A 24,179-nucleotide genomic window follows, 5' to 3' on the forward strand; every position below is an offset into this window, starting at 1 on the left:
CACAGAGTCTCCCATGGCCCTGCTCAGAGCTGAGGTGCTGCCCCTGTGCAGACAGCAGGAGAGCCTTCGGGGCACGGCCTGGTTCTCCGGGAAGAGTAGACAGCAGCCAGACCAACAGGTCCCCTCCGGCAGGCTGTCCGAGGTGGGATGAGGAGGGACCTGCATAGCAAGAACCAGCAACAGTATGTGCAGCTTGCAAAGGACTCAAAAAGTCAGATTCCTAGGTCAGCGAGTTACCTAGCTGTCTCAGGCTCCACCAGGGAGGCTGGGGCTGGGGAGAAATTCTTCCGAAAGATGTGGCTTCTATTCCGGGCCGGTTCCCAGCTGTTCCCATGTGGGCCCGAGCTGGCGGGGGTCCACAGAGTGGGTAGGGGGCAGCCATCACTGACGTTTCATCTCAGGAGGTGGAAGTGTGTCTAGGGGGAGGAGTGACTCTGCAAAGCTGTCGGCTACAGCAACCCCTCCGGACACAGCAGCGTATCCTGGCGGTCGCCCAGGGGGGCCCTGGAATGGCTGCCCCTGTTGAAGATGACAAAAATAAAAATAAAAATACTGTTTTTCATTAAAGAATTTTTTCCTTTAATCTGCACAGGTGTCTTCATCATTTAAAAATGAGAGAGAGGCTGCCCACCCGTCATGGGGGCCTCTTGCTGCAGAGTCTGTCCCTCTAGGCCTTGTGCCTGCCCCTGGGGAGGGCCCTGCTCCAGGACATATGCTCTCCGGAAGTCCTGTGGCTGAGGGCCCAGCTGCCTCCTCTGAGTCAGACGTTTCAGAAATCCTTCTTTGAAAAGGTGTCTCCCATCACTTGGGCCCTATCTTCCAGACACTAGGCGGTCCACATGGATGAGAGACGTCCACAGTCCTGAGCTCCATCGAGAGAGGGGGTGGCCGTATGTCCATATTCTAGTCACTGCCAGGCTATTTCTGCTCCAAGTCACCTGGGAGGCGGGGGTGGTGTGAAACATACGCTGAGAGATGGAGGAGTCAGCAGGGTGGTGAGCCACCCCAGGCCATCAGGCGGCCTTCCCCAAGGGCAGATGCCTGGCACCCCGCCCACAAACCTGAGCTGAGGGCAGCTGCTGGGCACAGGTGTGTGGCTTCCAGAGGTGCCCTGGGAACTAGTGGGGACCTGGTGGCCCTTCCTTCTAGGTGCCCATCCAAGATAGACAGAGGCGGAGCAGGGCGGTGACTGCGGACACTCAGCAGGATTTTCACCTGGAATGGCTGGACCACTGGGTCACAGGTCCCCAAAGCCAATGAGCCTTGTTCTCTCAGCAAGACACATGCAAGCATAGCAAAGAACCAAAAAGTGCATAGAATGAAGTGTCTTCTTTTCCCATTGTGTTTTTTTTGTTTTGTTTTTTGTTTTTGTAAAAAAAAGCAGCTGTGTGCTGCTGTCTCTGTGCAAAGAGTAAGGACCCAAAATAAATACATGATTGGAAACTCAGGAAGGTTCACAGTATCACAGGCGCAGGTAGCTGACGGAACCGGGGTCATTGCTTTGCAGCCCGGAGCATCAGTGGCCATCGCCAAGGGGAGGGTGTGGGCGAGTGAGGTCCAGTGGCAGCCAGGTGGCAGCTCCTGTGCTCTGGGCCGAGCTGGGCTGGCCAGTGTATGCTCCACTCCTATGGTTGGTGATTTGTAGAAATTACTGCAGAAGGCAAGAGAGGCAGGTGAGGGCAAGATGAGCCGTGGCTGGACCCCCAACCCACTGGGCCTCCCATGATGGGGCCTGGCCCCACCATTGATGCCTCAGGCCAGGGACTCCACATGCCATGAGGGCGGGACACAGACCCCAAAATACTTACCCACGGGCCACCACACAGGAAGAGCCCAGGCCTACCCCTCCCGCCCCAGACCTGTTTCCCCCTCTGTCCTTGGGGTGCTCTCAGCCCCAAGCAGGCCAGGCTGGCAGGCCATGGGCACACTTACTGTGTCGCTCTCGCCGTCGGAGGCTGAGTGGGCCTGTGCACTATAGTGGAGTGGGGAGTACACCCAGCTCCTCTCATCGGTGGGCTGGAGGGCGGGCAGGCGGCACGTGCAGGAAGGGCGCAGAGAAGAGCAGGGTGTGAGGAGGCACCAGAGAGGTGAGAGGGAGGAAGGAAGAAACAGAAATAAAAGAGGCGGACCCCCAATGCAGGACAAGTGGGCAGCTCGGCCCCCGGCTGCCCTCTCCCTGATGGGGACCTGCCCCCAACCTGGACGGGCCTTGAGATGGGCAGGACCGGGGTTGAGTGGCCTGAGCAGGCAGGGTGGGCAGCAGAAGCAGTGAGTGCAGTCGGGGTGGGGAGCAAAGGTGGCAGGAGCTTGGTGTACTGTGCTGTCCTCTCTCCTCCTCCTCCTCCTCCTCCTCTGCCCACCCGTGACACCTAGCCCAGCAGCACCCAAACCCAGATCCTGCCTGCCATGCAAGCTCTGGGGGCGCTTGAAGGTGAGAGGTGGCGGGTGGCCTAGTGCTCTTCCAGCTGTGTCTGGGGAAGGGGTTGCCCATTCTGTCATCAGATTGGGGGCAGGCGTGCTTCCTGCCAGGTCTGTTCCCATCTCAGCTGTCTTCTTTCTTCCTCCTCTCGCCCAGGAGCCCCCACTCCTGGCCTTCAAAGCCCCGAGGCCTGAGGACCTCTACCCCGGCTCAAGCCTGTTGTGAGCACTAGGCCTGAGCACACACCTGCCCTGGCCATGTCCACCTGGCTGTCCCCAGGCCCTAAACCTACAGCCACAACCAACAAGCCCCCAGACCCACCTCTCAAGCACTCACTGCCCCTCAGAGCCCACTTGCTGATTCCCCAACCTCTGTGTCTGCTCAATACCACCTTCCCTGCAGCTCTCACAGGCCAGACCCCTGTGCCCATCTGTGGACTAGCACAAAGGCACACGGGGCAGCAGGGCAAGACACTACTGCAGGCCCCTCATTCCTTCACACGGTTACGGCACAATACAAAACCCTGCTCATGTGCAGCAGCTTGCTCCGCCTCCCCTGCCCACCTGGGAGCCTGGAGGCCAGGGTCAGGCTGTCTGGGGGCTGCTTGTACCCAGTGCCCAGCACCGGGAAGCTGCAGGAGGGATTGACACTGACCTAGCTGCCCTGTTGGGACTCAAAACGTGAGAAAAGAGGGTCCCACTGGACCCTCTGTAGAGAGCTGGGTCTGGGGGAGGGAGGGACCCAGAAACTAGGGATGACCCCATTAGAGTTAGGTCAAGGGCACATCTTTCCTGCAGGCCTGAGGGTCCTTCTCGCCACTCATCCAGCCTTCCTGTCCTCCCATCCAGCCTCCACACTTCCGTTTCCACTGCGCCCCCTGCCGAGACACTCTTTCCTCTTCATTTCCACACCCCACGTGTCTTTTAAAGTCCAGGTCAACCCCCTCGAGGCACCTCTGCAAACTGCTCCCCCCAGGGATCCCTTGGGGGCTGCTGTGTGTCCCCAGCTGATGGGTCATGAAGTCACCTCTGGGGGATGGCATCCCCATCCTGGGATGACAGTGTGGCAGGAGGGAGTGGTGAAGCAGTCTTGACACCCAGTGGCAAGCAGGGGGGTTGCTGTTGGGGCTGTGGTGTGAGCCTCCTCTTAAGAACAGAAACTCTCTCCAGTTCTTTACCCTGTTCCACCCATTCACACTGTGCGGCTCTGGGCAGGTTACTTGGCCTCTCTGGGCCCTTCACTTATCGCTCATAACGACAATAACAGGACTGATAAGGCCACTGCTGCATGACATCTATATAGCATCCCACTGGGTGGATGAGTGTCGACTACACACAAAGGCTGGACTCAGAATTTGTTTAATCTGTGTGCTCTTGTGGGCTCCCTGAGGAGCAGAGGCCTCAGTTATTCCATCTGTGAAATGGGTATGAAGATAGTAGCTCCTCTCTCCTGTAGCTAAGAGTCAGCTTTGCAGTCCCTTATTGACCCACGTGACCATCCCCATCAGAAAGGCAGATGCCCCTTGAGGAGCCATCAGCAGGAAAGTCTTAATGAATGATAGGTGTCCGCCTGACTTGTCCCTCGCTTGGAAGGGCTGGGAAGAGGTGGCCTGGGGCTGGGGTTCAAATGTAGATTCCACCATGGCCAGGCCCGCTGAGCACTAGCCGTGCACCTGCTGGCCACTGATGCTAACTTCACAGGAGATTAAGTGACATCCCTGCAGGACACACATCAGGGCACCTGCACAGTTATCATGATTATTGTCCCCACGTCCCTTCTCAGAAGGGCAGGGGCTGGGCTTCCTGGAGGCCTGCTGTGTCACTTACAGTCCCCGAGGAGCTCAGCGTCACGGCCCGCAGTCGGCGATGCCGGGGAGAGTAAATCCAGTACCTCCCATCCGTGAACTGGGTGGGCCGGGAGGGCGGAGGAGGCAAAGAGAGGACAGGATGAGGGGATAGGAATGCAGAATCCAGCTGAGGTCAGGAAGGTCAGGTGGAGAGGGTGCTAGGCGGGGCAGGTAGCCAATGGCAAAGCAGTAGGAGAGTTTGGGGGTGTCAGGGTCACACTGTGGCCTCTACCTTCTCTGCTACCCCTTGTGGTCCAGCCACCCACTCACAGGACATAGCCCAACCACCTCACACACACTTCGAGAGAACAGGACAAAAGTCAAGCCCCAGGGATGGGAAAATGATGGCTGGTAGGGAGGACAGCATACAGTGTGTGCCCTACAGTTCCTGGCAGGGGCCCTGTGACCCAGCAGCACTGGCTCAGGACAGCAGGTGGTGGTAGTTAAGAAGCAGCGATAGCAGCAGAGGGCCAGGCCCACCCAGGCCTGGAGGTTTGAGGCTAGGCGCCAGGACCAGGGCAGTGGGCAGCCCGCAGCTCACCTTCCCTTGGGAGGCAGAGATGAAAATGGAGGTCTGGGAAGAGGGCAGGCAGTTGGGCTGCAGCATCGGTCATTCTCTGTTGCAACTGGGGCCATCTGACCCCTGACCCACCATCGAGGGCCAGTGGACTAGACTTTGCAGGCTCCTGGCCACCCAGTACCTACCTCACCCAGGCTCCCGGCTCATCTAATCTGTGCCTACAGGAGATGTAAAGGGGGGAGGTGACCCCAGATTTGGGAGGGAGGCCCCGGTCTCCGGGACAGGCCCCTTCCTGCTGTGATGAACCCCGCCTTGTTCAGGAACAGCCGCCTGTCCTCGGCCAGGGAAGACGAAGGCATGAGGCCCACCTGCCCCTTGCTACATTTCCCTTGCCCCCTTAAGGACAGAGCCCACCCAGCCAGCCCATCACCCAGGAGGAGAAGATCCACAGCGTTTCCAGCACAGACCCAGGACCCAGGGGCCACTGGGGCTGAGAGTGTGAGGACTCGGGTGATTCCCAGGGGGACCGGGTGGCAAAGCTGGGGCCTTGGCTCTTGCCAGGCAGTGGTCACAAGGTCTGGGGAGCAAGGCCCAGGGACGTTTCCTGGCCTTGGGCCTGGCCTGGGTCTGAGGCGGGGAGCTCACATGCCACGTGAGTGTGCATGTGTTCTAGACCACGTGAGTGCCGTCAGCATGTAAGAGCATGTGTACAGACATGGGTATAGGGGTATGATAGTGTGTGCAATGTGTGCCCATGTGTGGGCATGTCAGCGCATGTGCATACATGAGCACACGTGGGTCGAGGGCCCTGTGACGAGAGAGCCCAGGAGGACTTACAAAGTAGATGTCGGTGGCGGGCGTGTCCTCCTCATCCGAGGCCTGGCTGGCGGGCTCTGAAGCCTGGCTGGCGGTTTCAGCTTCAACAACAATGGCAGAGGTACTGGCCGGGGAAGCCTCCACCCTGGGGACAGGGCAGGAATGGGAGTCCTGGGCCAGGCCCTCAGCAGTCCATCCTTTCCTCGCCCACTCCCTCTCACCCTCCTGCCCCCCTTCACAGTGTGTCACCGCGGAGACAAGTCTTAGGAAGCCAAATAAAACTGAACACCCCCCGTTTTGTCGTGGCCCAGGTAATAACTGGCCTACCTGGACCTCTCCCCTCAACACAGGCACACAAACTGTCCTGGCCTAGCCACTTACTCCCACTGCACCCTCTATAGCGCTGGGTGAACGTAAAGCCTCCCTTTCCTTCTCTGAGCCTCAGTTCCTCATCTGTAAAGTGGGGACATGCAGGTCTGAGCACTTAGGATATGCCGAGCCTGCTCAAGAGCCTTGTATGAATGAACCCACTGACCTCCCTGGGAAGGGTTTGCTGCTGTTCCATATCACAGGTGAGGAGGCGGAGACTGAGAGAGATGCTGAGAATCGTGCTGAAGGCTATGTGATTGCTACGTAATTTTCATTTCATGAATAAATGACAAGCTCTAAGGTGACAGAGCGTTCCTAACTGTGGCGAAGTTGTTCTTCAGTCATGTTTCAGGTCAGGTTGTTTTTCTGGGCAAAGACTGAGCGATATGTTACACTGCGAGGCTTCAGTTAATGGCAAAAAGCACAGTGGCAGAGACTGGAGTGTGCATGTGTGCGTGTAAAATAAACTCTTAATGGCAAAGTGAAGCCTGGGAATGTGGTGTAAATGCTAAGGTCTCTTAAAATTGAACAGCAAAAAAAAATACAATAAAATAAAAATAGAACAGAAATTCTAAATTATAAAATTCAATAGACCAAACAGATGAGAAATAAGTTAAGACAAAGAAACTGATTGACAACAATCAATACATTGACAGGACAGAGAACTTTCCATTCCCTGGCAAAAAATACACATTTCTCCCATATGTCCATGGATACTAAAAACCATAAAACCAAAAAACTAATGTTGTATGTACGTGACCATAGACTTTAATCTGTTTTAAAACATAGCATAGGCTGTTTTAGGCCACTTTTCAACTCAAAAGTAGAATTAGAGTTAAGTACTAAAAGGGTAAAAAAAATCCTTAGGGACCCAGAAGTGCAGAGACACTCCTAAATACTAGTAAACCTCAGTCCATGGTCTCTCTCCCTGAGCACTGCTGATATCAGGGCTGGGTCACTCTCTGGGGGGGGGGGGGGCTGTCATGGGCACTGTGGGGTATTGGGTAGCATCTCTGGCCCCCACCCACTCAATGCCAGGAGCACCCCCAGTTGTGACAACCACAGATGTCCCCAGACATTGCCCATTGTCATCAGGGGGCAGGACCGCCTCCAGGTAGTTGAAAGCCTCACTGCCTTAGATCAAAGAGGACCTTAAAGGGAAAATCACTAACTATCCATAAAGAGCCAGCATAAAAAGGAACTGCTTCATGTCAAAACTCTTGGGACAGTAAAAGCAGCACTCAGAGGAAAAGGCATAGCCTTAAGTGCCTCTCATCACAGAAAGAAAAAAGGAACTTAAGCACTCAACCTATGCCGAAGTAAAAGAAACAAATGAGAAAACAAATCAGAAGTTAGAAGAAAAAAATTACTGATGAGTTAAAGTGATGAAACAAGAACAAAATATGAGAGGAGAAAGGGTGACTGAGACCAAAAGTCCTCTGAAGAAACTGGCCTGTCACCCTCTCGCAAGTGCAGGCAAGGCTAAGAGTGAGGGAAGGGAGGAGAGAGAATCGCAGACCACGACCGAGGTACATCCCTGGACTGACACATTACACGCAGCCCTGTGAGTGCAACCATGCTCCCCAGCACCTCAGTTCCTGAAGCCCCATTCCCATGCCTCTGCTCCCCAGAATAAATTCCCCAGCCTGCCTTGCTGCCAGCTGGCCATGTGACCATGCTCAGCCAATGAGATTGGGGCAGAAGTTGAGTACAGAAACCAGGCAACAGGAGAGCATGGACCACATGGACTGGATGGTCACTCACCCCTCTTCCTCCTCCTTGGGGACCACTATCTCCACACTGCACGCGGGCTCCACCTGCACTGTGATCTGCTGCAGGTCCTCCTCTACGCGTGCCTCCTCCTGGGGCCTGGAGGCAGTGGGATGACAGGCTCAATTTCCCTCCTCTCCCACCTCACTTCCCAGGAACTCCAGCTGAGCTCTGGGCAGGTGCTGATTTCAGTCCCATGGGGTCTGAGGTGCTATCTCTAGGTGCCAACCAACCAGGGCCCTCAGCTGGTCCAGCTCAGGCCTAGTCCTTTTGGCTGCCATGCCCAGCTAGGGGCTTTGAGGGGACAGTAAATGACCGTTCACTTGGGGTTGTCCTGGGACTCTGGCACCAGCAGGGGCACAATGAATGACTGGCGACATGAATCCTGCCCCTATTCCTGGGGTGGCTTGGAACCTGCCTAGGACCTGAACTAGGGTGGGGTGGTTTGGGGGCCCAGAAGCTGAGGCCCCTGGTGGGAGGCTTTGGGCAGCCAGCAGGCAGCTGGACAGAGGGAGATGTACTTTTTGCTAAATGTGCTTTGTACTATGACTTTTTTTCAACTGGAAAGAATTATCCTCCCAAAAGCTAATTGTGGAGAGCAACCCCTATTCACTACAGCTGTGTGACAAGGTCAACCAACTGGGAACAACCCAAGTGTCCCCGAGAGCAGGAACAATCTGTTAGAAGGAAGGGAACTGCCTGGCCGGTGTGGCTCAGTGGTTGAGCATAGACCTAGGAACCAAGAGGTCACAGTTAGATTCCCAGTGAGGACATGCCCGGGTTGTGGGCTTGATCCCCAGTAGGGGGTGTGCAGGGGGCAGCTGACTGATAATGTTTCTCTCTCGTCAATGTTTCCTTCTATCCCTCTTCCTTTCCCAATCTCTCGCTCTAAAAATCAGTAAGAACATATTTTTAAAAAAAGAGAAGGAAGAGAATCAGCAAATGCTCATACCAACAACCTTCATCTGGAAGTGACAAAGCAAGGAACAGGGGCACAGAGCCACAGCTTTTGTCAAAGCAAAAGGGAGAAACAGGCCTGAGTGTATGTTTGCTTGTATATTCATAAAATACCTCCAGAGGGAAAAAACATCTAGGGGTGCGCCCAGGGAAGGGACTGGGCATGGAGCAGAGGCAGGCATCTCACTGTGTGCACTTTTCTATCTCTTAGAATAAAAAAGAAAAAGAAAGGTTTAACAGATGCAGGGGAGGGGGCACCCAGGTAGGAGTGAAACACAAAGTGACTCGAGCTTCTGTGTGGCTCTAGAGCAGCCGTGGGCAAACTACGGCCCGCGGGCCAGATCCGGCTGGTTTGAAATGAATAAAACTAAAAAAAAAAAGGCCGTACCCTTTTATGTAATGATGTTTACTTTGAATTTATATTAGTTCACACAAACACTCCATCCATGCTTTTGTTCCGGCCCTCCGGTCCAGTTTAAGAACCATTGTGGCCCTCGAGTCAAAAAGTTTGCCCACCCCTGATCTAGAGCCTGAAGATTGATCGTTAAAATAAATCTGTCCCCAGGAAAGAGGGGCTCTGGGTGGAGATGTGGAGGGGTGAGCTGTGCAGAGGGAAGGGGAGGGCGGAAAGAGGGGCAAAGGGGCTCTGCAGGAGAAGCTGGGGAGACTGTGGGGACTAGAGTAGAGACTGGCAGGGAGGGGGCTGGGGGCTCATCTTACCGGCTCTCCTGTCCAGAGGACTGTGTGCGCCGCCTTCCGAGAGAACACAAACAGGGGGAATAGATGGAACGAGTAGGGAGGCCTCCCCACCTGCCCCACCCCTCCCAGGCCCTGTGCTGGCCCCTCCTCTTAGGAATGCAGCCCTACCTCTGAGCCGCCCCCACCTCCGGGGCCCCCTTCTGCTCACCTGTACCTTGGCTGCTCTGAGGTCTCTGAGGGGGACCGCTCTGGGATGGACAGGGATGTGGAGGACAGGGTCGTGGCGATGGATGCAGTGGTGGCCTCCTCAAAAGAAGGTGGTGTGCAGGGCAGGAGGTCAGGCCGGCCTGTGGGGAGGAGGCAGTGGGTACCTATGGGAGCCAGGCTCCAGGGCCTGCTGCAGGGACTCTGGGCTCTAATGTGGCTCCCACTGGCACTCACAGTTTTCCCCAGCACAAGGGATTCCAGTACCTTCCTGCTGCTCTCACACTAAAATCCAAACTGCCTCCCTTCCTCCTGCCCTACCTGCCCTCATCACCTCCCTGCCTTCACCTCCTCCCTCACACTCACTGCTGCAGCCACACGGGCCTCCTTACTGTTCCTCCAACACACCAGGCACCGTCCGGCCCCAGGACCTTTGCGCGTGCAGTTTCTCCCTTGATGCTATTCCCCAGCCCCTCCCTGACTGGAATCTTCGACCCTGGTTGCTTGGAGGGACCTCCAGAACATCAGGCCCAACCCACGGACACTTCCTCCTTCTAGGTCTGTGTCACCTCCCAGGGCGGCGCTTTCTATGCTTAGTTCTCCCTGCAGGTCTTCCTGGGCCTCGTCCCAGCTGTTCCCTACTCCCCAGGTGCCGCAGATGTTGAACTGGAAGGGGACCCCTCCCACTCGGGCCTAGCCCAGCTGCGGGGTCCCTTTCCTCACACGCGTTGCTCTTGTTGCTCCCTGCACCCCTCCCCCTCCCCCCTAGGGATGGTGTCTTTCCCCAGCAGCTGCCTCATTTCTCCTGTCACAAACCTGCCCACTCCCACTGCCCAGTCACCTTCGTCCTCCAACGTGGGGTAGCTGCGGGCGCCCCGCAGGTCGTACTGCGTGTCCTCCCGCTCACTGGGGATCTGGCTGGCTGAGAAGGCAGCTGTGGGCCCCAGGGGTTTGACGGCCAACAAGGCACCGCGGCCCTTCTTGGATGGGGATGACTTCAGGGCTGGGGAGGGAGAGGGTTGATGTGCTTGGGGCAGCGACAAGGCAGGGCCCCACAGAGCTCCGTCTCTCCTTTGCGTGAAAGTGTGGTGGGCACCGAGGGGCCCGCCGCTTGCACACACGGCCCTCACTGCTCCGGTTCCAGCTCCAGCCTGCCCCTCAAGCCGGGGCCTGGAGGCAGTGGGACGACTGCTCAGGAAGCAACGCTCTTCCTGGAGAAAGCCCTGCCCTGCTTTCCACCTGGCTCTGCCCACCAACCGAGATGGGACCTAGCACCTCCGCTCTTGGCCCTCCAGGAACAGCAGCTGCATCAGCAGCGCCAATGTTTATTTGAGCACTTTGGGGCCTCATCCCCTTTTCCCAGCCCACCATCGCTGTGCCCAACATTCAAACAAGAAAATGGAAAGCCTTGGGGAGTGCGAGGCTCAGCGCCAAGGACCTGGTCCCCAGCCAGGCTGTGTGGCCTGGGGAACATAGCTCAGCCTCTCTTGACCCCAGAATCCTCGTCTGCAACAAGGTCAAGTGAGGCAGGGAGCCCCGCAACACTCTGCACCAGGCCCGGCCTGTCATCACCCGTCACCGTCCTCTCCTTGCTCCCTGGTGGCTAGCGCAGCTCCCAGCACACACTAGGTGCTCACTTTTTCCTGTGGACAACCATTCAGCCCCCCGAAGCCAGCACTCTCCTCGGGACTACAGTGGGAATAACATCCCAAGAAGGTCCCAGGAAGTGGTGTGCTGGTCCAGTTAACACGCAGCTCTTTGGAGACAAGGCTGGATTTGTGGTGTTTGCCTATTTTCATGGTATAAATGTTCCCCCCAGGCAGTTGCAAGCTACTGACTAAATGTCACAGAACATGGAGCTGCCTCAGCTTTATGAGCCAACTGCAGGAGATGGGCTGGCTTGCAGCCCCCCTAGGCCTGGGCTGGGCTGGGCTGGGCGAGTGGTCCCACGTGTGGAGCACACCACAGGGTTTGAGACCTGGGGAGGAGGCACACACAGGCACACACACTGAGTTCCTACTATGTACCGGGCCCCACGCTGGACACTGGGGACCAGTGACCAAGGCCAGCAAGCACCCTGCAGTTTTTGGAGGGGGCTGAGGGGTAGAAGACACACAGACACGTTGGGAGCAAGACTCTTTGGGATGGCACGTGGGATCTCAGCCTGGGGTGTGCACCAGGGTCAGGGACCCTCCAGGCCCAGTACACATGTGGGGCCTCCGGAGACCACCCACAGAGCAAGAGCCATTACCGCTCACCCTGTAACGTTCCCTGACAATGTCTAGTTAGGCCAATGACCATCTCAGTGCCACCAAACTCACATGTCCTTAGTGATAGAGCGAGGCTATGGGCAGCCCTGCTGAATGCTGGCACTGGACTTGTATGAAACATGTTGCCCTCACAGCTCTGTACAGGTGGGGAAACTGAGGACCGTGATCTCTACTGGCTGGAGGTCCACACCGACAGAATGAGGCGAAGCCAGAACTAAAACGTGGACATGGGCACCAGGCCCTGTGCTGACCTGTGTGGCGCAGCTGCCTGACTACCCTGTTCTGGGGACCAAGTCCGACTGAGCCCTGAGGCTGACCAAGCAGCAGAACGAGGCACCTGGTTTACCACACTCTTGGCTGCCTGCTCGCCTCTCTCCACACCCCAGGTCCCTCCTGCTCAAAAGGCAGGTAAACTCACAGGAGTTCTTCCGAAAGACTGTGTTGCTCATGAACTTGAAGAAGCGCTCGGCGTAGAAGCTGGGCCGGTGGACGGAGACAGTGTCCTGGGAAGAGATGTGGGGCCCGAGGGCAAGCAGGGGTGTGAGCACTATGGCTCCGTGTCCCACAGGACAGCCCAGAACAGACCAGTGCGGGGGAGGGGGCTGGGGCGCGCCTCCTCTGTGGAGGGGTAGGAGGGTCACAGCACGGAGCTTTCTGGCGGGGACCCAGGGAATCAGGTAAGAGTGGCAGGAAGGGGCGTGGAAGGTTTTTACATTGTAAACCTATCTGTATTTGTAATTTTTTGAGCCATGTGAATAATTATTCAAAGAACAAATAGCTATTCAAAGTAAACGGATAAATATCAAAATTAAGGAACCAGAGGGGTTTTCCACAGCAGGGGTTGTCAGAGCACGGCCTAACACCTGTTTTGTAAGTAAAGTGTTTTTGTTGTTTTTAAAATGTACTTTTATTGATTTCAGAGAGGGAGATAGAGAAACATCAATGATGCGAGAGAATCATTGATTGGCTGCCTCCTGTATGCCCCACACTGGGGATTCTCTCTCATCATTGATGTTTCTATCCCTCTCTCCCTCTCCCTTCTTCTCTCTGAAATCAATTATGAAAACACACGCACTTTTTCTCTTTTTTTAAAAAAAGAGCCTCCTGCTGGTTGGCCACCTGGATCTTCTCAATGCACATTCTGAAAGCTCCCGCTTGATCCTCCAAACACTCTCTGAGGGGTGTGGAGGATTGTAGATTGGGATCTTAGCATTTTACAGACTGTAGGCAAACGGACAGCCCTTAACACTTTAGTAAGAATTGGTCTGAAAAGGGGGGTGCCATAGAAGGAAAGTTATCTACCAGGGCTGGCTGTTGCCAGAGTTGGACCAGGAGTGTGAGGGCTGCCAGGGTCCCACAAGTGGGCTGTTTGGCTCCCAGTGGTTGGTTCTCACAGTTTTTTATATTTAGAATTAATCCACTGCCGGGGTTTCCATGTTGGCAGTGCTCAGGAAAAATTGCATTGCAAGCTTTTCTCAAGCAACGGAGATGTTCTGCTGAAGTGGGCCACATGCCCACCTGGCAACAGGAGTCAGAGCTGTGTGGTGCTGCCCCTGGGCCAAGACCCCCTCACATTGCACAGTTCCAGATTCTTCTTTGGCTGGCCCCTGACTTTCCCAGTCAGGCTGTCCTTGGGAAGCCTTCCAATCAGCTTGGGGGTCCCCTCCTCCAGGAAGTCTTCCTGTATCCCTCATAGATGGCTCAGACCCGCTGACCCCTTGCCCTGTGGCTGTCTGGTCACAGGGCCACCTCTGCTGTACAGCTGCTCCAGGAAGGGGGGACATGTCTCTCAGTTCTTTAGCACCTGTGCCTGGCAGGGAGATGGTCACTGCACTTGTGCACTGACAGATGGAACGAATGAGTGAGTGAATGAATGAATGATGCTCACCCCATCGTGGACAAGTGCCTTCCAGGTGTGTTCCAGTTTCTTGATGAACCTGGCAGAGAAAAAGCACCCAGAACATCAGCCAAATCATTGGGTCCAGGAGTTCTCTACCAGGGCAATCCTGTCCCCAGAGGACACTGGGCAATGTTTGGGGACATCTGTGGTCATCACAACTGCAGGTGCTCCTGGCTTCAAGCAGGCGAAGCAGCCCTGGTTTAAAGAAACTAAAGCTGTCCGCTCCCACTACCGCTGATCTGGAGGAGGACGTGAAAAGGCCAGGGTGCCTGGCCCTCTGTGGCGGACAGACTGCTAGTGCCTCCCCAGCCTGCCTTTCCTCTTTCCTCCAGGCTCCTCTCTACTAGAGTCAGTGCCTTGAACCATGGCCCCCAGCCAGGACCCTATCACACATCTGGGCTGGGTACAATGCCATCTCCCCCTGCAGCCTTCCTGGACGCCCCTCGTCTGTGGGGGAAGAATCCTGCCTTATGACACCACTACCCCCACTTGTTTGCTGCCATGTGCTACCCACTCCTTCCATCCCCCGCCCCCCGGGGCCTGGGCAGAAATCCTGGCTGGCTACTTCAAAAGCTACCTAACCCTGCTCCAACCCGAGGGAGATCTTGCAGAAAGATGCCTACAGGAGACAAGGTCAGCCCTCCCATATGAAACAAAACAAATCAAAACAAAAGAAAAAACAGGCTGTGACAGTTGAAGAGCAGGAGCTGATTTTTACAAAGTCAGTCCTCACTTACAGGTTCTGAGACTAACGGAAACAATGTCTAACAAAAACAACGTTACCACAGGCTAGCTGAGATAAACATGAGTTATGTTCCTAGGCATCTCAGCAATGTTATAATGCAACCATGTTGAACGAAATGATGTTGTTCAAGGACCTGCTATATTTAAAAGGGAAGCACGCAAAGAAGAAATCGGCCTTGACCTGTCTTCGACATTACTGAGTCCCTAGGACAAATCTAGATTCCGGGGGTGGAATCTCTAGGTTGGGGACCAAATGCTCCCGTTATGGGAGGGCTGGGGAGGAGGGCGGCCAACAGGAGCCTTCCTGAAGGCTAAGAGCCCTGCAAGCAGACAGCACCGGCCTCCCTGAGCAGGTGCCCCTGGGGGGCTAGGCACCCACCTGTAGGACTGCAGGATGTCGATGATCCCGATGTGCAGCAGCAGACGTTCCCCTCGGCCATTCACGGCGGGGATCCCCCCCATCCTGGAGAGAGAGGAGCCCAGAGCGCCATCACCCACACATCCAGGCCAGAGGACCAGGGACTGGCCCCGCCTGCTCAGGTCTAGGTGGGAGGGGGCTGGGGCCCCAATCCTGGTCTGGGACTTGGGGAGAGACAAGGGGGAAAGGAGAAAGGAGCCTGGGGTTCAAGAATCTACATGAGCCCTGACCATTTTGGGGCAGTGGATAGAGCATCAGCCTGCAGACTGAAAGGTCCCAGGTTCGATTCTGGCCAAGAGCGTGTACCTTGCTTGCGGGCACACCCCCAGTAGGAGGTGTGCAAGAGGCAGCTGATCGATGTTTCTCTCTCATCGATGTTTCTAACTCTCTATCCCTCTCTCTTCCTCTCTGTAAAAAATCAGTAAAATATTAAAAAAAAAAAAAAAAAAAAAAGAATCCACATGAGCCCGGGTGGTGTGGCTCAGTGGTTGAATGCAGACCTATGAACCAGGAGGTCACGGTGTGATTCCTGGTCAGGGCACATGCTCAGGCTGCAGGTGCAATCCCCAGTAGAAAGCATGCAGGAGGTAGCCGATCAATGCTTCTCTCATCATTGATGTTTCTATCTCTCCCTTCCTCTCAGAAATCAATTTAAAAATATTTTAAAAAATCCGCATGACCCCTATAGGTCGTAGCTTGGCTGGACCTTCAGCGGGGGTCCCAGCACAGGGGACCCCCATCTTGGCATGGGATGGAGCAACTCTACCAGCCAGCTCAAATTCAAAGCTGGAGGCCTGAGGCTGCTGAAGGGTCACAGCTAAGAGGCCCCGGTGCACACACACATACACATGGTGCACTTGCATGCACTCATGCAACTTGCACACATATCATGTATATGCATACGCACAGTTGCTCAGTTACACTCGTAGTGCACAAGCGCACGCGCGCACACACACACACACTTGCATAATACGCACATATATGCACACGCACACTCCCAGGCAGGACTGCAAGGGCTCTTGGGTGTAGTCTGGGAGTTAATTGCCTCACGTAGCCTCAATCCTGAACATGCCCAGCCCAGATGGTTAATGCGGTTCCACGATGTAGCAGCTATCCTGAAGCCATCATAACCCAAACCCACCAGCATCAGGCTCTGCTCACTGCACTCCATGCACTGCTGAGCTCACCTGCATGCCCTGCCATCCCCTGCCGGGCCCTGTGCAGATCCTACAAACATGCCAGGATGGTCTGAGGTCAGGGCCAGCTGTGCAGGGCCTTTGCACATGCCACTCCCTCCCACCTTGCCCAGTCGTAGCCCTGTGCCAGGTTCCCTCTGCCTTCCACAGCTGGTGGCCTAGTGCAGTGGCCGGGCTGGGGTCAAGCCTTGGCCCCCCCACCAGCTGGCTGTGCACACAGGATAGCTATCTCCATCCCATCTCTGAACCTCTTTCCCCAGCTACAGATGGGGAGGTGGCCCCTCCTCCTCCAGGGCCCCCCGTAAGGACAGAACAGGGTAATGTAGGTAGAGAGTCCAGCTGGTTCCCAGCATGGTCAGTGCATGGCTCATCAACAATCTTGACCCATCTATAGCAGTTCTCGTCCGGGATGACTCTGCCTTAGGGGACACTGGGACATGCCTGGGGATATCTGTGGTTATCACGCCCGGGGGTACTGGTAGCATCAAGTGGGTAGGGACCAGGGATGCTGCTCAGTACCCCAGTGTCCAGGAGAGTGCCCCACTGAGAATGATCAGGCCTCAGTGTCCCCAGTGCTGAGGAAGGGGGACATGCCATGAGTCTGTCTCCCTGACTAAGCCCCCAGGGCAGGATCAGGTTGGGAGGTTGAGGCTGAGGGGGTGCAGTCGGGACATGCTCCTCTCTATGACCTTGCCATTTGGCACGGTCACCTTTTATCTTTGGGGAAGCAACGCGCTCAGTCCTCCCATTGGTGGGTTCTGGGTTAGGTATCTTGCTATAAAGGGGCTCTCCCAACCCCAGTCATCTCCATATCCTGTGCCACCTTTCAATATCTGTCTAGTTGTGCTTCACGCAGTGGGGTCCAACAGGAGGAAGGGGACCTCTATGTTTCCCATGTGGATGGACAATGGCCTGAATCCACTGATCAGTGTCTGCTGAGGTCAAGACACCCTGGCCATAGCTGTGTGTCATCTGTCTGACCTTCACCAGGCCTGGTGGGCAGACACCGCTGTGCCTGTGTACAGACCAGAAACTGGCCACAGACAGGCTTCTGCCTGGTTTGCTTTGTCATTGCTTGCCTTCTGTGCCAGCTCCCCCTGCCCATGTTCACACCTGGTCAGAGGGGTGGGTAGAGACAAGAGCTGGAAGCCCCGCCAGCCCCACTACCTACGTGTCATCCGTCTCGATGGCCTCCCCACACGCGGCCCCGCCCTGGATGGACTCCATGGCTGTGGAGTAGAGCGCCTTCTGACCGAGTGGCCGCTTCTCATCGGCCGTGCTCTGGGCACCCTCAGCCTGCCACTCCCGCTCCTGCTGGTCGATGTTGTGCACACCCAGGAGCAGGCTGTAGTCCATGATCTTGAAGCTCTCCAGCACCTACCGAGTGTGTGTGGGGGGGAGAGTGTCAGGACACACGCCCTGTCCCCCTCCCCCTGCCCCCAAACCTGGTGGTGATCTCAAGCTGCGCACCCTGCATCTCTGTCCATTCAGTCTCCACAGCCACGCAGGGAGACCCTTTGCTATCCCCATTTCACAGACAAGGAGACCAAGGGTGGAAGGCCAGGCTGTGCAGCAGGCAGATGGTGACAGAGCTGAGATTGGCTCCTAGGGTGGCCTAGGGGGTGGGTGTAACCCTAAGCCAGGCTGCCTCTCTGAGACTGGACAGAAAGCTTCCTCTCCTGAGACAGAGCAGCTGACTCTGCGATCCCACTTCCCTGGCGCCAGTTGGGGAGCCTGGGTGCTGTGGATGCAACACCCACTCCAGCCCCACAGTGGAGTCCAGGCACATGACCATCAGGCTCGGGGGATGAATCCCCCAGACGCCGAAAGGCCCTGAGACATCAAAGTGGTTTTCTGCCGAAACCGGTTTGGCTCAGTGGATAGAGCGTCGGCCTGCGGACTGAAGGGTCCCAGGTTCAATTCCGGTCAAGGGCATGTACCTGGGTTGCGGGCATATCCCCAGTGGGAGATGTGCAGGAGGCAGCTGATCGATGTTTCTCTCTCATCGATGTTTCTAACTCTCTATCTCTCTCCCTTCCTCTCTGTAAAAAATCAATAAAATATATTTTTTTAAAAAAAGTGGTTTTCTGGTGACACTGTGTGAAGTTTTCCACAGTGTCTGTGAGCTGAGGGGACAGGGACACAGAGCAGAGGACACGAGAGGACCCAGCCCAGCCCCTGACAGCTGAGGATCTCGGCAGGGATGCCCTTTGCCAGGTCTGTTTCTTCATTGCTAAAGGGGGAGTGGCCTGACCTTCCAGGCTGTGGGACGGGTGGGGGTGGGCACAGTCTGGCTGAGACTAAGAGCCTGTGAAGACCCTGGCAGAGCATTCCTTATCCCTAAAAAGCACCGGCTGTGGAAGAGGGCGGCACGGAGCCAGGAGTGCTGGGTGGTGGGAGCAGGTCTGGACCTGAGGTGCCCCTTAGGGGCCATGAGAATGTCGAGCTGCTTCTGTGGGTTTCGGTTGTGTGGTAGGAACAGTCTGATTAGGACATAGGGACGAGGGGAGCAGAAGGGAGCCTGGTGCTGGGCTATGTATCTCGGGCTCACACTGCACTAGCGTTCACCAGCATCGCCGGTTCACAGATGGGAAAACTGAGGCTGAGAGAGGCTTAGGACCACACAGGGGCGTGTGTCCCAAGGTCCCCGCCCTTACCCACCTGCACTCGCCAGGGCAAGGGAGCCTCTGTGGCCCTAAGTTCCTCCTCTGCAGTGGGACTGGGGCAGCGGGGCGGGGGCCAAGGCTCACCAGGCAGTCCCGCTGCAGCGTCTTGACGAGCGCAGAGAAGGTGTCGGCATCCAGCAGGAGACCCTCGGGCATGTCCTGGATGAAGTCCAGGTCCTTGTAGGTGGGGATGCTCTTCTCCCGTTCCTTCTTGCTGGCCCGCCGCTTGTATGTGGAGCCCTTGAGATCAAACTTGAGGTGCATCTTGACCATGCGCGGCAGGATGTTGTTCATGACCACCACACGGATGTTCTTGCCCCCGGACTGCACGCAGTACAACCCGTAGAACTTGGGCAGGAGCGTCCGCGGATTCTGGTTGAGGTTCTGGGGGGTGTGGGAGAGGGGAATGTGTCGGTAGACAGCAGCCAGGAGGCGACGCTCTGCCTCGTAGCCACTCCCACACTCCCTGGCCTCACACACAGCCGCTCAGATCTCAGGCCAGAGGTCACCTCCTCCCTGACCGACCACCTCCTTCCCCAGCACCCCAACTTTACACGGGTCACATCAGCCAGTTTAATTCTCTATCCCCCCATCCAAATGGAAGCTCCAGGAGGGCCTGTTTCTATCAAGCCAGGTCCAGAGACATGGCTTTTCGATAAAGAACCCCATGGGACACCATGAGGTGTCTGGGCCCAGCTTCCCACCAGGTCAGACTAGGTGTCCCTCTTCCCCAGTCCACCCTAGGGTTCCCCAACCCCAGAGCAGGGGTTGGCAAACTCCAGCCCGAGCGCCAACTCCATCCAGCTGCTTGTTCTCATACTAATGGTTTTATGTTAGTGAAGAGTTGAAAAAACATACAAGAAAAATAGCATTTTGTGACATAAAAACTTCATAAAATTCACATTTCAGTGTCCATAAATAAAGTTTTATTGGCACTCTGCCTGCCTGTCTGCTCAGGCACTGTCTATAGTGGTGTTCCTGCTGCAATGGCAGAGCTGAGCTGAGGAGACAGGCTGTTGGCTCACACAGCTGTCTGGCTCTTTACAGAAAATTTGCTGGTCCCTGATCTAGGGGACGCAGGGGTCCCACCAAGATCACACATAGCAGATGAGGGATGCCCTAAGGGAGATGGTCACAACCTGGGCAGAGCACCCAAAGGGGTCTGTCCCCATGCCCACCAGGTCAGCACAGCAGGGCAGTCGACACTCAGGTGGAGCCCACCTGAGTGTAAGGACCCCCGCTCCCAACCCTGCCCAGGGGCCTGATATGCCCTTTTGAGTCCTGAGTCATACCAGAATGGGGATGCCCAAGCAGCTGGTCCTTTGCGAGGTGCCAGCTGGTGGCCCAGCTCCTCTTCCCCCGTGCCTCTGAGTCACCAAATGCCGAAGCACTCTGTCCATGAGCCACAATTTCTGGACCAGGGCTCAGGGACATCAGTGGGGTAGAGAATGGGGAGCCAGGACCTAAACAGCAATTCCTGCTCACATGTGTGGGGGGACTGCCTGAGGGGGTCTCTGAGGGTGAGGCCATGAGACCCAGGAAGAGCCTTGGGGACCCCTCTGCCAGGGCCTTAGAGCCTTTGCTCCTGTGAAAAGGAGCTGGGGGCAGAGCGGAATTGCTGCATGTGCCGAGAGGAAGAGGGGTATAAGGTTGGGGGAGGCAGACAGGGGCTGGAAGGAAGCCCAGGACACTGCCCCCACCCCCTGGAACCTTGCGGGAACCCATGACCCCTACCATGTAGTAGCCGGGCAGCAGTTTCTGCAGGAACTCTGCCTCTTTGTGCATCACCGTCTTAATGATGAACTCATCGTCGCTGGTGACGTAGAAGAGGGAGCCGCTGGCGCCAGGGTTGGACAGCTCGATCAGAGGCTCATTGCACAGTGAGTACTGGAAGGAGAGTGGTGAGTGGGTGGGGGGTCCCATCTATGATGAGCTCATAGGAGACAGTAACGTCTGCTTTGCTGGCAGGCTCTCTTTCTCCCTCCTGTGTTGAAGGAAAAGGGGCCCCAACCTACAGCCAGCAAGGAACCGAGTCCCGCCAATGACAACATGAGCTTGGCCTTGGACCCTTCCCCAGTCTAGTGTCACATGGGACCCCAACTACTGCCCACCTCTTGATTACAACCCTGAGCAAAGAGCCCTGCTAAGCTGCACCCAATTCTTGATCCACAAACTGTGAGGTTACAGCCAGGTGGTGTTTTGAGCCACTGAGTCTGTGCTAACTTGTTACAGAGCAACAACTGACTAACACACCTACCAAGTAATCATCTGGCCGGATGCCGAAGAGCTCCCGGAAGTAGCGGAAGGCGACAGGTGCATAGGTCTTGAACCTGAAGTCCTGGAAGTGGTGAGCGGGAGTCAGGTTGCTGCCTTCACTGTGGAGGAAGGAGGGAGGAAAGCCTGTGAGGGATGGTGCCTCTGGGTGCTGTGCTCCACGGCCTTCCCTCAGTGGCCAAACTGAAAGGCAACTTGAGGCTTCCAATGGGACCCAGGGCTGTGGCCAGTCTCAGGAGACCCAGTATCCTGTCCCCGCTCCTTCCTTGGCAAGAGTCCACATGACCATGTGGATGAGCACATGACCACCTGTAACGAGACCACTTCCCAGCCTCTCTTGCAGCCAGGTGTGGTCAGGTGACTGAACCTGGCCAATGAGCTGTGAGTGGGGCAGAAATGATGTGTGTCATTTCCGGGTTGTGCCCTAAAGGAAAGGGGAATGTGCTGCCCTTCCCCTTCTCCTTCCTGCTGTTAGAATGCAGATGTGATGGCAGAAGCCTAGGCAGCCACCTGGGCTGCTGATTAGAAAAGCTGCATATTGAGGATGGGGGAGCAACAAGAAGGAACCCAGGACCCACCTGACCAGCCCTGGATTGCCTATAGACTTTTCTGTTTGTGTGAGAAAGAGAAAAACAAACTTCTTTTCCCCTATTAAAAAAACACCAGCATTACACTGACTCTCTCTGACTCAGCAGCAAACTAATATCCTAATGAATACCGAGTCAGACCTCAAAGTCAAACAGACACCAGTAAAGGCTATTTGCCGCAGAGAAGGGAGCTCAGAGAACACGAGGCTGTTTCGTATGACAACACTGTGTCTGTCAGGGGGGCTGTTGGGAGGCGTGGGAGCCAGGCCTACCTGGGGAAGAAGATGCTCTCCACGACGTAGAAGTCCTGCATAAGCACGTCTCGCTCTGGCTTGGAGCTCAGGTTGCCCACGGTGTAGCCAATGCCCAGCTGGATGGCCCCCTTCAGGGTGGAAGACGTGGTCTGTGGGGAAACGCAGCCACATCGAGAACTACCCCTGGCCAGCCCCTACCCCAGCCCTGGGCCCCAGGGTCCTACTAGCATTTATTACAGATTTGCGGGCCTCAGGCTAGTCGCTTGGCCTGCACAGCTACACAGCAAAGAAGTGGGTTGGCTAAGACTCCAATACTGCCTCTTATGACCCCAAGGCCCATTTTCAATCAAGATTCTAGAACATTCCAACATCCCAAAACTGCCCTGATGCAGCAGCTGTCTATCCACCATCAGGGTTTTTTGGAAGAAGGGGACATAACATATGGAGACACACCCAACTTCATTTCTGTAAACCTGGGTTTCTTCTACCCACTTTCTAGGTGATTCATATCATGACCAGAGAATGATATTGGCTCTCTGTGCCTGTTTCTCCATCTGTAGCCAGGAATGGAGATGACAGTGTGTTAGTTCATGTGAGTGGTCCGGACCAAAAGCTGCCTATGCCTAAGAAGCATTCGCTGTTTGCACTTTTCTCATCACTGTGGTTTACGGTGTCACTGTGGCTCTAAGCAGCATGTGCATCACTGAGGAAAGCTATCTCAACCTTCAGTCTCTGATTCTGGGCCCCAGATGTCACAGGTGCAATAGCAGGAGGGCAGGCAGGAGTTAGCTTCTGCCCCTGAGCAAGTCCATCCTGTGCGGGGGTCTTGCAGCCTCCAGCTGCCTCTTCTCCTGAACCCCCTCACTGAGAGGGCCTGCTCTACCCTCCACACTCAACTCCCTCAAGATGCTATCAACAGAACACATGTTTCTCCAGAGGAGATCCACAAATGGCCAACAGCAGAGGAGAAGATAAGCAACACCATTAGCCTTCAGGAAAAGCAAATCAAAACCAGAGTGAGATACTACTTCACATGCACTAGAATGGGTGTAATCAGAATGACAGACAAGTGCTGGTGAGGACCAGGACACACTGGAATCCCCTTGCACAGTTGGTGGGAATGGATAATGGGGCAGCCACTGTGTTAAACAGTCTAATAGTTCCTCAAATGTATGCAGAGTTTCTGTGTGACCAGCAATTCCACGGCTAGGTATATGCTCCAAAAAGATAAAAGCATGTCTGTAAAAACTTGCATACAAATTTTCATAGCAGCATTATTCGTAACAGCCCCAAAGTGGAAACAAGCCAAATGTCCATCGATGGGTGAATGGATAAACACAATGTGTTCACCCACATGGGGGAATATTACTCATCCATGAAAAGGAACGAAGCACTGACACTCACTACAATGTGGATGGTCCTTGAACACATGGTGCTCAGTGAGAGAAGCTAGATCCAAAAGGCTACACAGTGTGTGAGTCCATTTATGTGAAATGTCCAGAACAGGCACATCTAGAGATGGGAAGTGGGTAGGGGGATGGGGAGTGACTACTAATAGGGATAAGGTATCTTTAAAAATAAATAAATAAATATTTATTTATAAATAAATATTTATTTATAAATAAATAAATAAATATTTCAGAGAGGAAGGGAGAGGGAGAGATAGAAACATCAATCAATGATGAGAGAGAATCACTGATCGCCTGCCTCCTGCATGCCCCCTCTACTGGGGCTCGAACCTGCATCCTGGGCATGTGCCTCGACTGGGAATAGAACTGTGACCTCCTGGTTCATAGGTCAATGCTCAACCACTGAGCCACACCAGCTAGATCGGGATGGGGTATCTTTTAGGGGAAACGGGAATATTCTAAAATTAACTGTGGTGATAACTGCACAACTCTGTGAATTCTCTAGAGACCATTGAATTGTACACTTCAAGGGGGGAAATCACATGGTGTGTGTACACTCTCTCAGCAAAGATGTATCAGGAAGTATAACTGAGAAATGGAGGGCTAATGGCAGCGGGGTCCAGGCTCCCTGCAGACTCTTGTGGCCGGGCCTGGCTCAGAGCTCCCCATTACCACCGCATCTCAGCCCTGCTTTCTTGAGGAGAAAAGGGATAATTTCCTCTATCGCTAGATGAGCCAGCAGGGCTGGGAGATGAGGGCTCACCAAGGTGACTCCTGGAATCAGGAAGGCCGTGCAGCCTGTGTAGCCTCAGAGCACATCCCTAGGCTGCCTGAGATGATGACATGCAGCAGGGACCTCGC

At 55.2% G+C, this 24,179-nt stretch overlaps 1 protein-coding gene across 13 annotated transcripts in view; it reads right to left on the bottom strand.

Annotated features, from left to right (window-relative positions):
* Nucleotides 1–375: 375 nt before the first annotated feature.
* The window catches only part of PIP5K1C (phosphatidylinositol-4-phosphate 5-kinase type 1 gamma), a 52,936-nt gene continuing 29,132 nt past the window's right edge, over nucleotides 376–24,179 (bottom strand). The window contains exons 4-20 of one of the 13 annotated variants that reach the window (XM_036312941.1): nucleotides 21,928–22,058; nucleotides 21,052–21,169; nucleotides 20,529–20,681; nucleotides 20,087–20,206; nucleotides 18,879–19,178; nucleotides 17,300–17,505; nucleotides 14,894–14,977; nucleotides 13,759–13,807; nucleotides 12,289–12,373; nucleotides 10,442–10,603; nucleotides 9,611–9,743; nucleotides 9,418–9,450; nucleotides 7,735–7,839; nucleotides 5,623–5,746; nucleotides 4,246–4,323; nucleotides 1,933–2,016; nucleotides 1,509–1,651 (exon numbers count right to left, since the gene is read on the bottom strand). In XM_036312941.1, coding sequence (XP_036168834.1) covers nucleotides 1,649–1,651; nucleotides 1,933–2,016; nucleotides 4,246–4,323; nucleotides 5,623–5,746; nucleotides 7,735–7,839; nucleotides 9,418–9,450; nucleotides 9,611–9,743; nucleotides 10,442–10,603; nucleotides 12,289–12,373; nucleotides 13,759–13,807; nucleotides 14,894–14,977; nucleotides 17,300–17,505; nucleotides 18,879–19,178; nucleotides 20,087–20,206; nucleotides 20,529–20,681; nucleotides 21,052–21,169; nucleotides 21,928–22,058 — 1,968 coding nt within the window. In that variant the 3' untranslated portion in view covers nucleotides 1,509–1,648. Of the gene's footprint in view, nucleotides 1,652–1,932; nucleotides 2,017–4,245; nucleotides 4,324–5,622; nucleotides 5,747–7,734; nucleotides 7,840–9,417; nucleotides 9,451–9,604; nucleotides 9,744–10,441; nucleotides 10,604–12,288; nucleotides 12,374–13,758; nucleotides 13,808–14,893; nucleotides 14,978–17,299; nucleotides 17,506–18,878; nucleotides 19,179–20,086; nucleotides 20,207–20,528; nucleotides 20,682–21,051; nucleotides 21,170–21,927; nucleotides 22,059–24,179 lie in introns of all 13 variants that reach the window. The other 12 variants (XM_036312940.1, XM_036312944.1, XM_036312943.1 and 9 more) reach the window with 12 other exon arrangements.

Source organism: Myotis myotis, unplaced genomic scaffold (genome assembly GCF_014108235.1).
Source record: "Myotis myotis isolate mMyoMyo1 unplaced genomic scaffold, mMyoMyo1.p scaffold_m19_p_6, whole genome shotgun sequence".
In the NCBI taxonomy this organism is placed as follows: Eukaryota; Metazoa; Chordata; class Mammalia; order Chiroptera; family Vespertilionidae; genus Myotis; species Myotis myotis.